This window comes from Tubulanus polymorphus, chromosome 4 (assembly GCF_964204645.1).
Source record: "Tubulanus polymorphus chromosome 4, tnTubPoly1.2, whole genome shotgun sequence".
In the NCBI taxonomy this organism is placed as follows: Eukaryota; Metazoa; Nemertea; class Palaeonemertea; order Tubulaniformes; family Tubulanidae; genus Tubulanus; species Tubulanus polymorphus.
The window spans coordinates 12178566-12196100 of NC_134028.1; the positions used below are offsets into that span (position 1 = coordinate 12178566).

General features: G+C 37.9%; 2 protein-coding genes and 1 pseudogene across 6 annotated transcripts in view; all 3 read right to left on the reverse strand.

Moving 5' to 3' along the window:
- LOC141903821 (katanin-interacting protein-like) overlaps window positions 1–17535 on the reverse strand; it is a 382582-nt gene that overhangs the window by 223188 nt on the left and 141859 nt on the right. For all 5 annotated transcript variants that reach the window (XM_074792155.1, XM_074792154.1, XM_074792152.1 and 2 more), the window contains one exon: window positions 16601–16721. In XM_074792155.1, the coding sequence (XP_074648256.1) occupies window positions 16601–16721 (121 nt within the window). The remainder of the gene's footprint in view (window positions 1–16600; window positions 16722–17535) is intronic.
- On the reverse strand, window positions 88–2065 carry LOC141903267 (uncharacterized; annotated as a pseudogene).
- Window positions 2878–4079, reverse strand: LOC141903823 (uncharacterized). The gene is made up of 2 exons (XM_074792158.1): window positions 3706–4079; window positions 2878–3330 (listed from the first exon to the last, which is right to left on the reverse strand). The coding sequence occupies exons 1-2, from the start codon at window positions 3936–3938 to the stop codon at window positions 2910–2912; spliced, it is 654 nt and encodes a 217-aa protein (XP_074648259.1). The 5' UTR covers window positions 3939–4079; the 3' UTR covers window positions 2878–2909.

Here is a 17535-nt window from a genome sequence, read left to right on the forward strand (position 1 = left end):
TTGCACGCTTATATCGTTCATCACAAACAACACAACGATTGTTAGAAGTAGCCTCTGCTCCCCTTTCAGGAAAATGTTGTCCAGCATTCAGTCTTTGTAGATCGTGTTCATGCTCACGACGTTGACCGAGAACAGGTTCGTCCCTATTTGCAACATGATCACTCACAAGATCATGACAGAGTTCATCAACAAAATCATGGAAGCAATAGGATGCTACTGGTGATGGATTGGTCTTTCTTTTGAGTATGTATGCATTATAAATGGCCCACATCATAAATTTGACCATAAGTCTACGCGGCCATCTGTAATGACGTCTGCACTTGACCATCTTTGTATGTTGGTCATTGAGATCAACTCCTCCCATGTGCATATTATATTTTTTTACTATACTAGGAGCAGGGACTTGAACCCTGCCTCCTTCTGCAGCTATGTATCTCCTTACTTCAGTGTCAGGAGATTTTACATGAGCAGTAGAGAGGAAGTGGATTGGCTTTTTGTCCATCCACACAAGAGCGGCTACCTTTCCGTTGAAACGGCGCTTATATTCACCACGTGCTAAGTCGTTCGCTGTTTTGATACATACAGGAAATCTCTTTCTGTTTGTCATTGTAGTTCCAACAATACAAGTGTTCATATTGTCCAGAAGATGTTCGCTAAGGAAAACACTACTGTAAAAACGGTCCACGTATAGGCAGTAACCATGGTTCGCAACGGGTTTGCAAAGACGTCGAACTAAATTCCCGGTTGCGCCGACAACTTCCACATCCTCAGGATCATTTTGTACACCTGTATATACTTCCGCGTTTATAATATATCCATTGTCACTGTCACACAATAAAAAAGTTTTTATACCCCATTTTACGGGCTTGTCTTTGAGGTATTGTTTTATTGAGAGTCGATTTTTCGTCGGGATGATGCCCTCGTCTAAGGATACATTTTCACCAGGCACATAAAAATTCTTGAGTTGAATTCTTTGTTGAGGGTGGGGTCTTCCTCATTTACACAGTGTAGAAAAGTCCATATTGCTAGGAATCGATCCCTGCTCATAACTTTTTTGAAGCCCGGGGTTGATAAAAGCCAACTTTTTTGTCTCCAATAATCAGAATAGCGATTTTTATAAATCAGGCACTCCATGGTTATTCGCAGGCCAAAGAATGCTTTTAGTTCATTTATGGTCACACTACGCCAGGTTTTAGCATGATAAAATGTAGGCCTGGCCGCTTTTATGCGTCTGGCTTGACGATTTGTTTCCGCTTTGAGAAGGCGCCACAATTCATTGTCCCATACTAAATCTAAATGTTCAGCTAGTGAACTTTCAGCAGTGATGGTGTCAGGGATATTTTTCACACCAGGGAAAAGGAATTTCATTATGAGCAGCAACATTTTCTATCCAATTATCAATTATTGGTTGACGATTACCAATATGGCCACTAGCTCGACGACGCCTGCGGGCACGGCCCCCACGCGCCCCTCGATTTCCAGCTCTACCTATCTGACCACCACGTTGATTGCCACACTGACCTCTAAATGCTCGACCACGTCCACGCTGCTGTTGGTTGATAGGAGGTACACGTAGGCCTACAGGTTTACTGTCAGAGTCACTTGACACGTGGTAATTTATCGGAGATCGTGACCGAACTCGAGCGCCGACTCCCCTTCCTAAAGGACGGCTCCTTGGATGAATATGGGAAGGAGTAGATGAATGTCGTTGTTTGTTAGAATTAGACAGTTCATCATCACTGCTGCTGACATCATGAGTAGGTCTGTTCACAGCTCTACGTCCAGTACTTGTACTCGGTACAACATTGTCCATAATATTGTTCGTATGAGAAGCCGCAGTGGTAGGGAAAGGGTCAATGTCCGGTCCATTTCTATCACTACCTGATTCATAATTATTGTCATTTTGTGATGAATTATCAACTAACATCAACGTACCTTCTTCAAAACTCTCATCTTCAGTCTCAAAATCACTTTCGTGTTCGTAATCTTCCTGGTCTAAATCCTCATCATCATCGTCTATCACAAGTTGCAAAGCTTGACTCACTGATAATTGTTTTTTATCCATTATTTTCACCAAAAACTTGAAAAAATTCCGGAATTTTCTTGAAACATTCGGGAAACACCTTTGCTGACGTCATTATGGAATTCCCCGCTGAAAAACGGCAGTAGTTTCGAGTCCCACATAATGGGCCGGTATTTCGGCCTTTCGGTATATAGTAAAAGGTAAATGGGCCGGTATTCCGGCCTTTCGGTCTCAAAGGGTTAAATGAATTTCCTTTTTCTATTTTTGTTTCACAGGCATCTGAGAAGTATCTTGTTTCTTTTGCCGTGTTTTATTTCGATTAATACAGTACAACTATCTAACCATTGCTTTCTATAATATTGAAGGGTGCAATATTATAGTTAATTTTACAACATACCTGTAACTCAATCATACTCTATATCTATACTCTATATCTGTCAGCTTTTCTTCTGCTAAATGTGTGCACTTATTTATCTGTCCTGCTTCTTGGGTTTGATGTGATTAAAATATATTTCATAATTATTTTCCATTCACACGCATTATTTCAGCATATTTCATATTGATGTAATTCTTCTTTAAATCCCGAGTACATGTATCTATTGTAGAGTATGTCGACCAATGCTTTGATAAGCTCATAACATGTGTCGAAAGAAATGAGGATCTACAAGCTGTTTCTAGGATAGAACCGGCACCGCTATGTGAATCATATGAGAGGCCCAACAAACATGAAGCAGTGGTTGGATAACTTAGATTTTAGTTTGTAAAAAAATAAATCCAAGACTTGTATCTTATCTTTGTATAGAAATCATTAAAATATATTTCTAAAAAAATTTTAATATATGAATTTTAAGCAGATCTTTACAATTATTTTTGGCACGTCTAGGTTTTATTTCTTGAGTTTAGGCCATTGATGTCCCTTAAATTTAAAGTCCTCTTCTAAGCCAGGTGGTGGAAAATGTGCCCTTATACAAGACACAACACAAGAAGGTAACACCACCCTACAATCCTTGCCGAGATAGTTCCAGCACCGCCGTACAAACTGTCTATAAGCAATGTGTCGATATTTAGCATGAGCAGGTCCCTCAAAGCCACTGCCTTTATACTGTTGCTTGTATTGGGACCAGGCACACTGCAAGTTCCAAGGATCCAAACAATCCGAATTCAAACCGGGATGATCGGTCATACACGTGAATTCCATTTTTTGGATGACTGTTGCTTCGTCTAATTTGGAGACTACTTCTGGTATTTCCTGGCAACAAACACATTCACGGGCGAACCCCAATGGTTGAAAATGTCCGCATGTGCACCTGTAACATAGTTAGTGAATGTTATGTATTGTAATATCAGTAAGATGAACTAGATACCAAAATATCTGAACATCCTACCCAATGCTAGGCTAAAATTTAAAATTGTAGTCTAAAAAGTTAGTGTTTCGGGAATACAGAAGTAATATATAATAAAAGTAATAATAATGAATGAGGGTTTTGGCAGTAGCGGATAGATAGATAGATAAATAAATAGAATAAATTTTGATTTGATTGGATTGAATTTTACTACTTTCGTTTCATTCACCGTATTTGTCGATATCAATCGGCACACATGGTATTAGAAACATCTGAGACAAACTTTGATCGAAATTATAATTTGTATGAAACAACTCGATGATAATTTCGTCTACTAACCAATCTTTCAAGCGATCAACCTCGGTCCGCCAAGCATCTTCCCAAACACTAGCCGAATAAACCTCGTCGTCCGACGCGTCGGGTTCAAAATCAAACGGATTTATGACCACTATCTCATCGTTAGAATTGTTTCCTTCTTCAATTTCGGAGATTCGGCTGGAATCTGATGACACCGAGTCGCTACGTTCACTTTCATCGCTGTCACTATACGTTTCTGATATACTCTCCGCCATGATGTTTTGGTTCGGGTTCTCAGAATGACGTCACACTTCCGGGTTTGGAATGAATCGGCACGGGCCGATCAAAAGTCTAATTTTACAGTTATTCCATAATGTTAAATTTATTTTTTGATCAACTAAACCAATACATAGGTTATATTTGATGATAAAAATTACTTAAGGCCATATCTCAAAAACCTCTTCATGACCCCTTTAAGTGAATCGCCTATTATTGAAAGTTCAAAAAGTTCTTCTTTAGAATTGCGTCGGTTGGAGTTAGAATATCACAAGCGGGAATGTGGAAGACAACACGAGATTGCGCTGAAGGAGATGGAACTTCGTATGAAGTTGATGGAATTCCACGATAGTGGTTTACGTCGAACACGCCCTCAGCAGTTTGATGTCACCAAACATATACGACTGGTACTAAAATTCAATGAAGCGGAACCAGATAAGTATTGTTCCCTTTTCGAAAAGATTGCTGTGAACCTGGAGTGGCCTAAGCAATTTTGGTCACTACTACTGGTTCAGATTGTATTGGTGGGAAAAGCGCAGGAAGCGTACTCTGCGCTTTCGGCCGAGGAAAGTCAGGACTATGACAAGGTTAAATTTGCTGTATTGAAGTCGTATGAATTGGTACCTGAAGCTTATCGTCAGAAATTTCGAGATCGTAGAAAATATTCAACAGAAACATTTGTAGAATTTGCAAGGGGCAAACAAGATTTGTTCGATAAGTAATGTGATTCTATGTTAGTGCATAAAGATTTTGAGAAATTAAGACAAATTGTTCTAATTGAAGAGTTCAAAAATTGTTTAGGGATTGAGATTAGGACATATTTAGATGAAAAGAAAATAACTGATTTGAGTGAAGCTGCAATTTTGTCAGATGATTACGCGTTAACACATAGGATTACATTAGGTAAATCAGATACATGTAGTAACAGTAATAGTACCAACTTTTCTATGAATCGTAAAATAGGTCCAAACAGCAAATTGGAATCAAGTCCTAAGACTAATACTACTACGGTAGTTTGCAGTTATTGCAAAAAGGCGGGACACTTAATTTCTGAGTGTTTCAAATTACAAAGGAAAAGATCTCAATCGGTACAAAAGGTTCAGCTTACTTCTACGGTGGACACAAAGAGTTTGTTACAAAATTTCAAATTTGAGCAAAAACCATTTGAACCGTTTATTTCTGATGGCTATGTTTCTCTGCCAGGGTGTTCAGTTGAAAATTTGAATATAAAAGTTTTGTGGGATACAGGAGCTTCACAGACTCTTATGCTAACTGGTACGTTACCTTTGTCTGAAAAAACATATGTAGGGCGCAGTGATTTATTGAAAGGCGTTAGCGGAGAGATATTGGAGACTCCTTTACATAAGATTTACTTAAACACATCTGAAGTACAGGGTGAAGTAGAAGTTGGTATCAAGTCAGTACTACCAGTACCTGGAATTCATTTGTTATTGGGCAATGATTTAGCTGGAGGTAATATTCATTATGATCGAACTGTTTCTGACTCTCCCACTTTGGATTCTAAAGTGGAAGAGTTAGAAATTCCGGGTATTTTTCCTGCTTTCGCGGTAACACGTGCTATGGCTGCAAAAAAATTAAGAGATGCATTGTCATCTTTTCAGCCCTCTGATAATGTATTGTCTTCTGATTCTTCAATTTCTGACGATTGTCAGCACAATTTAGATGATACTTTTTTGCAAACAAATTTTGAGTCTGTGGGAGAACAGTCCGAGCAGTCCAGAATTTAGTAGGGCACATTTGATTAAATTACAACAGCAGGATTCCAAAATTTTTAAACTATGTAGTACTGCTTCATCTTCAGTTGAAGATTTTTAAATGATAACCCTGTGGGTTATTTTATGCACGGTGGAGTACTGTTGAGGAAATGGCATCCACCGGATGTCCCTGCTGATAATGAGTGGAACGTGGTGAATCAGATAGTGGTTCCCCCTGGGTATCGCAAGCATATTTTGCATCTGGCCACTGACAATTTAATTGGTGGTCATTTGGGCGTAAAAAAACTTATAACAAGATTCTTGAGAATTTCTTTTGGCCAGGATTATATAAAGATGTATCAAAGTTCTGTGGTAATTGTCATGCCTGTCAAATTAGTGGTAAACCCAATCAAACGATCCTGCCGGCTCCGTTAATTCCGGTGCCAGCATTTTCTCAACCGTTCTCAGAGATTTTGATCGACTGTGTTGGTCCTTTGCCTAAAACTAGAGCAGGAAATGAATATCTTTTAACCATTATGTGTAAATCTACACGATTTCCTGAGGCAATTCCACTTCGTAATATTACGGCTCCAGTTATATGTAAAAACTTGGTTAAGTTCTTTACTACATTTGGTCTTCCTTCATCTATTCAATCAGATCAAGGTTCCAATTTCATGTCGGGTATATTTCAACAAGTTATGTTCCAATTAAACATTAAACAATGTTACTCGACGGCGTATCATCCACAGAGCCAAGGTGCTTTGGAGCGTTTTCATCAAACATTGAAATCCATGTTAAGTGTGTTCTGTAGTGAAAATGATCGTGATTGGGATGAAGGAGTACCATTGTTACTATTTTCTGTCCGTGAATCTGTTCAGGATTCATTAGGATTTAGTCCTTTTGAATTGGTTTTTGGCCATAAAGTACGAGGTCCTTTACTGTTGATGAAAGAACAGTGGTTGGCGGACTCAATTAAAATTCCTTTATTGAAGTATGTAACTGAGTTTAGGAATAGAATGTGTAATACGTGGAAATGTGCTCGTGAGCACTTGACTGAATCACAAAGTAAGATGAAAACGTGTAGCTGAACCCAGTGATAGTGACTGGAGTTCTCCGTGTCTATTAATTCCTAAGCCAGATTTTCGTAAAGTCAATTCAGTGACTAAGACAGATTGTCATCCAATACCCAGGATAGATGATCTTGTCGATCAGATTGGTAAATCCAAGTATATTACTAAAATCGATTTAACCAAGGGTTATTGGCAAGTTCCTTTGACAAACCGCGCTAAGAAGATAGCTGCATTTGTTACACCAAATGGTTTTATTTCAATATCGAAAGATGGCATTTGGTTTGAAAAATTCAGCGGCCACTTTCCAAAGGCTCATGAATAAGGTCGTGAACGGTCTAGTTTGCGTGATTGTATATATTGACGATCTTATCATTTTTTCAGATACTTGGGAGTCACATCTTCAGCAACTGCATTCTCTATTTGAGAGATTGACTGAGGCAAACCTTTAGGTAAAAGTTTACTTAACTTAAGTTTACTTAACAGTAAACTTGCCTATAAGTGATTTCGGTAAAGCCATAGTAATCTATCAGGGTCAGGTAAAGCCTGTGGATGCGAAAATTAAATCAATATTAGATTTACCGTCTCCTAATGATCGGAAATCTCTTCTTCGATTTTTGGGTATGGCCGGTTTCTATAGAAAGTTCTCTAGAAATTTTTCTGATCTAACTTGCTGTTTGACCCAGTTGCTGAGGAAGGGTGTCCCGTTTGTTTGGAATGAAGATTGTGAATTAGCATTTCGAAATGTCAAGTCTTTTCTTTGTAGTAGTCCTGTTTTGTCTGCTCCTAACTTTGAAAAACAATTCAAATTGACTGTTGATGCTAGTGATGTCGCTACAGGGGCTGTGCTATCTCAAATTGATGATTCTAATATCGATCATCCATTAGCGTATTTTTCGAAGAAACTGAATAACAGTCAGAAGAACTATTCTACTATAGAGAAAGAATGTTTGGCATTGGTTTTTGCTCTAGAACATTTTGAGGTGTATTATAGTATGCAATTATATCCTGTTCTTGTATTAACAGATCATAATCCGTTGAAATTTCTGAATTCAATGAAGAATAAGAATAAACGAATTATGAGATGGGCGTTATTGCTGCAAGAGTATAATTTACAGATTGAGCATATCCGTGGAAGTAAAAACATAATTGCTGATGCTCTATCACGAGTTTGATGTATATAAGTCATTGTGTTCTAGATATTGTAAGCTAAATCGTGTATATTATATATTCTGGTATAATTCCATAAAAACTCTTTAAGGAGGGAAGTGTTATGTACTGCAGATTTAGATATACGTACACATATATAACGCTTTTAAACGTAACGCTTGTTAACCAGATAAGAGATTACTACATATAATACTGTGTTCTGAATACTACATATAATATTGAATAGTATTACCGTGGTTCATAAGTTCCATTTATATTGAGTTGTATATAAGTTGTGTACATGTGAAATAAATCAGTACTGTAATAAACTGCCTACACTCCACACACGTCGATGTCATAGCGTTGGTTACTGTTTCTCTGTCCGTGCCGTAACAACATGCATTTTAATAAATCTGATTCCTCCTTTACAGTGAACTTAGCTTTAACCTAGTAGAGGCTAGTAGCCTATGTAGGCCTATGTATATGCGTAGGCCTAACATCCCGACAGATTGGTCGTAGGCCTATTGAATTACAACCCTCCTAAACATTGTAAATTTTGTTTTGAAGTCCAATCTAATGAGTCCGTTAATAAACGCAACAATTAGACTGTGTTTGTTTGAGACAGTAAAGCTAAGTACCGGAAGGCCTAAAGTCTTAAGGACGCGTACAACTCGATAAACACTTCAAGCAACACAGCGAACGATCTCCTTTCCCCCACGGAATGTCAAGTGCGAGTCCAGCATATGGATAGGAGTGTGTTATATCCTTGTATTTAGTAAATACCTTGCGCATTTGATGAAGTTCGGTATGTACTATTGGAAATATAGAGTATTGATAAATGGTTGAAGCCTGCGGCCGAATTAAGTAATATCTTCTTTTATTTTGATACCTCGTCGACACAACAGCTTTTCTCCGCTATATCTCTTCGGCGTGTTTAGTTTAGGCCTACGACTCCCCGGTACTCTAATGATTAATCTTAGTAAATACATGGTTAATTTGGTAAAGAAACAACAGGCCCATGGGCCTTGAAGCATTGGTAGATTATACTGTGGTATTAAGTGGTTATAATGTTTTACATCTGCCGGCAAATCTTCTATGAGGATGTTGATTGGGAGGACCACAGACTTAAAGGTCTATTTGTCTAGTACGATTTTATTCCTGAAAATGAATTTATTTTCTGCCTAGCTATTTAGCCTAGGCTATTTGTACTGTTAAACCTCATTAATGCGATTCTGTTAAAAAGACAAAACTAGTTTATTCTGATGTTTTCCATCATGTCCCAGCCAAGATATTTATATCAATCAAGATTTGGATACAAAAACCCATTTTTACGCATGAACTGTTAGGCCCCACTGAATAATGAAAACAGAAACAGAACGATTTTTCTGAATGCAATTGCAAGACCCTCCGATCTTAGAGCTCCAAGCTCTGATGCATGTACGCATGCAAAACGTCGCAGAGAGCGATGCCGGCGTTGGTGTCACTGAGGCCAGCTGGTGATTGTTTGTTTGTCTTTTTGTTTGTTTGGCTTTACGTACATCGTTTGGATCTTGGTTTCCCAAGACTATTCCTATTGGATTGTTCATTTAATCTCACGATGGTACGACCTTTGAAGTGTTGCCCACACACTGTTCGCAGCCAGCAGGACTCAAACCCACTCAGCATTGATAGTGGATTCAACATCATCACGCCTTATCTCACTGAGCTACCGAGGCCGCTCGATTCAATTCCAAAAAACCACAGCAGCGGCAAATAACCATCGCAATATTGCAATTTACGACAATCAACGCGTAAATTCAATCACTGTTGTTTAACGCATAGAAAAGATAATAAAAGGTATTTTTTCCCGGCGCGCATTACAAAGCGAATCTCTGCCGAGGGCGTCAGAGGGTGCTACCGCCTTATGAGTGCGCAGCAGGCAGGTAGGGCGTCCTAAAGTGAAAACTTATATTAGAATATAGCCGAATCGAATTTTACAATGTCAGTCAACTGATTGATGATACAACATGGTTGTTCTCGGTGTACTTAACAATGATATTTTCCTCCAATTAACAACTCTGGTAAAATTGAATAAAATGATCTATCTTTATTGGTGATATCGTATCATGGTGGTAGCCTACCGTTTACCGTTTGATGTTTCGTGTCATCATGAAATTGTTTTAACTTTAGTAAAGGCGTTCCCGTACGATCACATACGGGTTTCAGTCACGAGTAGGCTGCCGTTCCACTGCTCTAGAAATACGTATTCTGACGCTGAGAATTAATCCCAAATAATCCCATGGATACTGATAGTTGGAATAACAGTGATATCCAAACACTGTGATTTTTCTAAACCGGAGGTACATAATTTTATGTTTTTCTATTCAGAAGAGGCTGTTCCCCATTCTTAACTGCCAATGTCAATGCGGACATATCGCTACGCGATTGTTTAACCCACTCTCATCAACCAGATAATGAACGAGAAAAATGCGATCGAATAACTTTTTGGACCATTAAATCAGAAATCTGGCGACGCTATGTTGTGGGGAATAATTGAAACATTTTTTTGTAATTTTCAGCTGTTTCTAATGTTTTACGTGAACGGAGTGACAATTTGAAGTTTCTATGAAAATGAGAACAGTCGGCGCTATTTTTTCGTACTACTATTTTCGATCCATTTTACTAGCATTGGCATGACGTCATAGATGTCAACCAATGCTAAAAAGGTATTGGTAAACTAACTGCTTGAAACCGGTGGCCAAATCACAGGTAGTAATAAATTGATTTGTACTCAATTTGATTCTCATGATGAGGAGAAACTCGCAGCTGATACCCGGAACAACGATGTAACGACACACGTCAATTCGTCGATGTTTATGGCTCAACAGTGCTTTTAAAATCTAAAGTGGTAAATTTCCTGTGTATCGGTAATATGATTTGATGAGGAAAATGGGCTATTGTTAAAATTAGTTTTTAAAAACCGCGGCTGAATGTGCAATCTTTGGGTAATAAATTTGTTAATTTATGCTTGAATTGATAATCGACCTGACAAGAAACGTGCAGTAGATTTCGGAAAGACGACTTAGAAAAACATGTCGGCTCTTTGAATGGGGCTCAATTTTCGATGTTTACGGCCCGATAGTGCTTTTGTAACGTTGATTCTTCAAAATACGCATGGAGTATTTGTAGATCAAAGTAAGCTGAATGATATCAGACAGAATGTATCGACAACAGTGGTTATGTAAAAAAGCCTATGCACTTTTGACAAAAAGAGTGTGGAAAAAATAATAATAATAATAATTATCACACGAATCTCAATAGGGTTTTCTGTGAAGAAACAGAAAACCCTAATAATAATTATCATGTGAATATCAATAGGGTTTTCTGTGAAGAAACAGAAAACCCTAAATATCAAGACTATAAGTCAAAACTTATGTGAAAGATCATGATAATTGATCAAATCGTTTTCAAAATTTTTCTTGAAAACTTTGAAAGCTGATTTTGGCTAACAACAATGGCTGCCACTTGGCAAAACCAGAAAAACGAAACAGATGAACCAGTAATCGAAAATCTCCGTATCCCTGATGATATTGTGCCTGTAGACATTGACAAAATTTCTATAAATCCCCCATCAATTTAAATCAAACCATTAACATTTTGAGAGGTTTGAATTTCACTCACATGATACCATCCTTAGAAAATATGAGACCTATAACAGGGCGTAGTTAAGGGCACCTTTTGCTCAGAGAGTCCAAGCATTGGAAATGCTAACCTCAATGAACAATCCAGTTTTAGATGATTCTAATACAGTGCAATCTTCTGCTAAATATTGAAAGAAGATACTATACCAACTTGGGCAGCTACAAAGGTCACATCAGCCAGACGATCAACCAAATACACAAAGTGGAATTGTTGCCCCTTGGTTAAAGAGATCTCCAACTGATTGTAGTGCTCTCTATACAGATTTGTGTCTTGCTCAAGGCATATGAGCTTTTGTTGAAGGTCCTCATCGCAGAACAGTGTGATAACACTTGATCTGGACTTGTGTGAGAGGGCAACCAAGCTGCAATCTTCGACAGCAAATGCCAACAGGCTTTTGAAGCTGATCTATATTTTCCATCTACAAAATCCCCCAAATATTCACTGGAAAGTGATTTAGGCAAGGTGTAGAGTAAGTACCCCATCATCAACATCATGGCCTGCTATGAACTGCTCTTAGAAGCATTTACACGGCAAGTAAAACCTGGAAACTATGGTCCAGATATGCCATAAACTCTGCAGTAAGCTACACAAGAGACAAGATGACATCACAGATATCTTTGAAGAAGTAAGTTCAAAGACAAGTATGCTCGACTTGTGCCAGTCTATGTTGCCCAAATGCAGTTGCTCAAGAAAACTTATCAAGACAACTGGAAAGCTCTGAAATGTCGTTATTTCATGGTATCTAAATCAGGCATTCCGTTCACAAGTGTTTTCAATGCATGTGATCCCAACATTCTGAAGACGTGGTTGAACTAGGGGTGCAGGGACACCATGCCCACTTGGGAAAAGGTTTCAAATGCTCAACAATCTTATAATTCCAATATTCAATGCCCCCTGGTGACCATATACAAAAACCAATGACCTTGAAACTCACCACAATCATAGAATGTCAGCAGCTATGATTTTGTAATTGATTGTGATAACAAAATATGCTTCATTACCAAATTAATAAGGAAATACTAAGTTATTCTACTATTCAACGCCCCCTGGTGACCATATGCAAAACCCAATGACCTTGAAACTCACCACAATCATAGAACATGTTGTTGAAATCTATGTATATAGAGTTAAATTTGTGCTTCCTTTACCGGTATTGTTTAAGTTGTGTATTAGTACTGTTGGATATTTGTATACAGTATTATCGTATTATCCTTAAATCCTTCGCGTTTCGCTTCACGTAGAATTGAATAGATTTAGTAAACCATGAACTTCTATCTGTATAAATTTTCGGGGCATTTCTGTAAATGCACAGCCTTATCCTGTCATTCGAATTTGAGGTATGCCAGCTCTATGCTATGGCTGGAGGTAGCAATTGTAAGTTACTGAATTATCACCATTTTCTGCTTATTTTATTGTATTGTCACTCATTTAGTTATTTTTGTATTGTAGCAAACAGGTACTTGTTGTTTTGTGCTAGTTAATAAATCCGAGTTGAAGCTATTCCGTCCTTCCGTCGTTTTCGTTGATCGTAGTTGCTGACATAAAAGTTTGAATTGCTTACCGTAGCAATTATATAGTTCAAGTTACACGATGTCGGTCGTCGACGAAAAATCTGTCGAAGAAACCGAAAGATACGAGATCCAGTTTAGCCGGTTGGTTGACACGTGCGATAGATAAGGCCGCTACAATTACCTGTTCATCGGCCGTCGAATCTGCTAAATTGCGTGTTACTGGCAGTTTGAGTTCTCTTCAAACTGCACACAATCGTTATGTAACTTATTTGGAGGATGAACATGAAATTGAAAAAGCCGAAGATTGGTTCGAGGGTTATTACGAACGAGCAATGGATGCCCTCACGCGATTAGAAACCGTTCAGAGTTCCTACTGCGGCTGGCTCAAGGTTAAATCCTACTGCTGTACCTTTTGCGAATGGCTCGCAATCGCAAGATGTGAGACAAAAATCCAGTACGGAGCAAGAAAAAGAGCCTAACCTGATGAATCGTTTAACAATTGATGCTTGGAACGATGATCTCATAGAAGGAATGGAAACGGTAATTGGACCGGAAACTGTAATTTCATATCTCGAGGAAGCTGTCGTCAAGATGCAGATTGACCAAGACTTGCCGAAGGTGGAACTGACAACATTTGATGGCTCCGCACTTCAATGGCCACGTTTCATTGAACAGTTTCATGCTCAAATTCATTGCCGCCCCGGTATTAAAGATACCAGGAGAATGGATGCTTTACAGACACACGTAAAAGGTGAGGCAAAGAAGCTTATTCGGGGTCTTGGATTTAGTGGAAAGAATTATGCGCGATCCCTTAAAGAATTGAAATTTGTTTTTGGTCATCGTGTGCATGTAGCAAGAGCTTATATTGATTCCATTACTAATGGTCCAGTAGTTAATCCTTATGACTCTATTTCATTACGTAATTTTTATATTTCTGTCAGAGATTGTTTAATTACATTGAATCAGATGAACTATACCTCAGAAATAGGTAGTAGTGATTTGTTGCAAAAAACTGTCAAACGCTTACCAATTGACAAGCGTTCAAAGTGGAATGATTTTGCTCGTCGCATATATCGGCAGCGGGATCTCACTTTATTAGATCTTGAAAATTGGCTCAAGGACTGTGTCGATGCTGATTTCGGTCCGTTTTCATAGCAAAGTAAACCCAGGCGTGCTAGTAATTTCAATAATGAAAGCTTAAATAAGTCTAGAGTCAAACTACGAAATGTGTCCTGTGTTCGGAAAATCACAATTTAAGTAAGTGTAGATTGTTTTTAGAGAAACCCGTTGAACAAAGATTCACGTTTGTCAAGTCTAATCGTTTGTGTATTAACTGTTTAGCTCAGGGACATTATCTGATACATTGTCTTGTTTGTCAACAATTAGGTGTAAAGAAACAGAATGTGGTAAAAAGCATCGTACACTATTGCATAATCAACTTCAGTCAAATTCAGTTACCTACAAATAATTCTGATAATGTGTGGTCAAATTCTGGTCTTCTGGAAAGTCTGATGATTTTCAATGTAATATTGACTATAATACTGAAAAGGCAATTGGCCAAATTACGGTTTTGAGCGCTGAAAGTAATTGCACAAATGTATATTTTCAGGTATTACCGATCATAGTTCAAGGCAAGAACGGTCGTCAAATCGCCACATATGGTTTGCTAGACTCTGGCAGCAATATCACTATGATACAAGATAGTTTGGCCGCTGATTTAGAGCTGCCTGGTAACACGCAAATGCTAACAATAAATACTCAACATTCTACTGTCTGTCACACCTACTCTCCGTGCGACGTTTTGGTCCGTAATTTCGTTAATAATCGGTTTATCTACCTTTATTATGCATCAATTTGTTCAGTGAGGAATTTGCATTCAGAAATAAACAACAATTTTCACTTAAGTTGTTTTTGTTTTCATTTATGAGCGATAGTTTACTCAGCATACGCTCCCGTAATGCTGAAAAATCCGCTCCGCGGACGCTCGGAAACGTTACAGTGACGTCATCACCTGCTCATTAGCATATCAAAATACAGTAGGTGGCGCCACGTGACGGGCCATAAAAGCCGTTTTTCAGCATTACGCGAGCGTATGCTAGGTAAACTATCGCTGATAGAAGAAAACACAAACAAATTTCTGCCAGTTCATGATTTATTTCTGAATGCAAATTCCTTACTAAACAAATTGATGCATAATATTTACAGATCAACCGATTATTAATGAAATTACGGACCAAAACGTCGCACGAAGAGCATGTGTGACAGACAGTAGTGTTGTTCGACCATAAAGTTGCATTTCTTTCACTGTTCAAGCAAATCTACCCAATGCTGAGGTAATATCCATTTCTCGGGCGTGGAGTACTTCTGGTCAGATTCATTGCAAAACCAAATGCCATGACCATATGCAAAACCAAATGACCTTGAAACTCACCACAATCATAGAACATGTCATGAACTACAACTTTGCAATTGATCATGGTAACAAAATATCCCTAGGTACCAATCTAATAAGGAAATATCAAGATATTCTACTATTCAACGCCCCCTGGCGACCATATAGAATAACTTATGTACTTGAAACTCACCACAATCATAGACGATGTCATGAGCTACAATTTTGTAATTGATTGTGGTAACAAAATATGCGTAGGTACAAATATAATATAGAAATACTAAGTTATTGTATTATTCAATGCCCCCTGGTGGCCATATACAAAAAAGCAATGACCATGAAACTCACCAAAATCATAGAAAACGTTATGAGCTACAACTTTCCAATATATTGTGGTAACACAATATGCTTAGGCAACAATATAATGTGGAAAAACGTTTTCCCACCTACAAATGAGTACTGATGACGCCAAGATGGCTGCCAATTGCGCCATAATTGGCTGATCAAAAATACATGTCTCAGGTATAAAACATCCCTTTCCAAAGAATACCCATCACAAATTGCAATTAGAAATGGCAAACCAGTAGGAAGCTACAGGACTCAGAATTTGGGCCAAAATTGACATTTTTGGGCACTAAAAAGGTCATAGGACGGCCATCTTGAGTCCGATCGACCCAATTTTTCTTATGTTGATGGGCCCTTGGGAGGTACAAATAAACAATCAAGGTTATTGATAAAAGTCTCTTCAAAATTTCCCTCGAAAACTTCGAAATCGTGTAAAAAGTGCTGATATTGGCGAACGACAATAGCTGCCAGTCGACCATCTTGAATCTGATAGGGCCCGTTTTTGGCATGAAGATGTGTCTAGGGTAGATACATGTATAAACCAAATATCAAGACATTACCTTGAAGCGTCTTCAAAACTTCCCAAAATAACTGGATTCCGTCTACGGACGGACAGACGGACGACGGACGAAAAGTGAACGCAATAGCACGCTGGGACTAAAGCCCCAAGTGGGCTAAAAAATGGTATCTAACTTTTTTGAAATCAGCACACTTTAATTCATAAAGTAGGCCAATAAAATCAATTTTGGCATAAAAATCCAGCTGTAATACAAATCATACTGTACAAATTGTGAAACTTACTGAACTATGTAATGAAGAAGCTGTCTTTTTATGGTCACTTAATAATACATCATCTGGTTTGGTTAAAGACAGTGCAATCTTTTCAATCATGTCTAATTCCTTAAGAAGCTTCTTCTGTTGGCTGGAAAAACAAAATAATATATCATGGTTTATTGCTCCAATAGAGCAATGCTGAAAAGTGCTATAACCCTGTGGGGTTGAGGAAATCTTCATGTTAGTGAAATACTGTCGAATCCTGTGATATGATATAAGTCAAATATTTTATAATTATATATATCTACAATTTCATATCAAACGCTTCATAATATTTCATATCTCTAACTGCATGAAATGTTAAATGATGATAATAATAATAATATCAATAATGTAATATAACTTTTGAATATTGTATCAATATGTGCTTAATGTCGTAATCAACATATCACATTACTCAATATGTATTCATAGTAATAAGCTCTACTGTCTTGTGAGGCCAAATCGGACAGCTCACTACAATTAGACGATCAACCGCAAAAATTGAAATTACCTTCAGCTTTCTTGATATAATTCAATTACATCTGTAATGCTTCCTAAACTGGGGATAAGATTATCAACGTATTTATCTCTTAATATATTCTCTGAAAATCTTTTCTTAGAAATATGTAGATGATAAAATATAGTACTGTTAAGTATAATAGGTGAGCATGCTGCTCCAAAAAGAACTCTCTTGAACCAGAATGTAACAAACTTGGTGTTTTTGATAAATGTCGGACCAAGGAACTAGTATGCGTATTTGTTACGTCAAAATTCATAGGTACTGGAGCATAATCAACTCACACACAGACAGCACACAGATCACAACGATCAAGTTAGTGTAGTTAACCCTTTCAGTGCTGGCTAATTAATACCCTATAGTGCTGAAGATAATTTGAAAATTCTGAAAAATTCCACCCTAG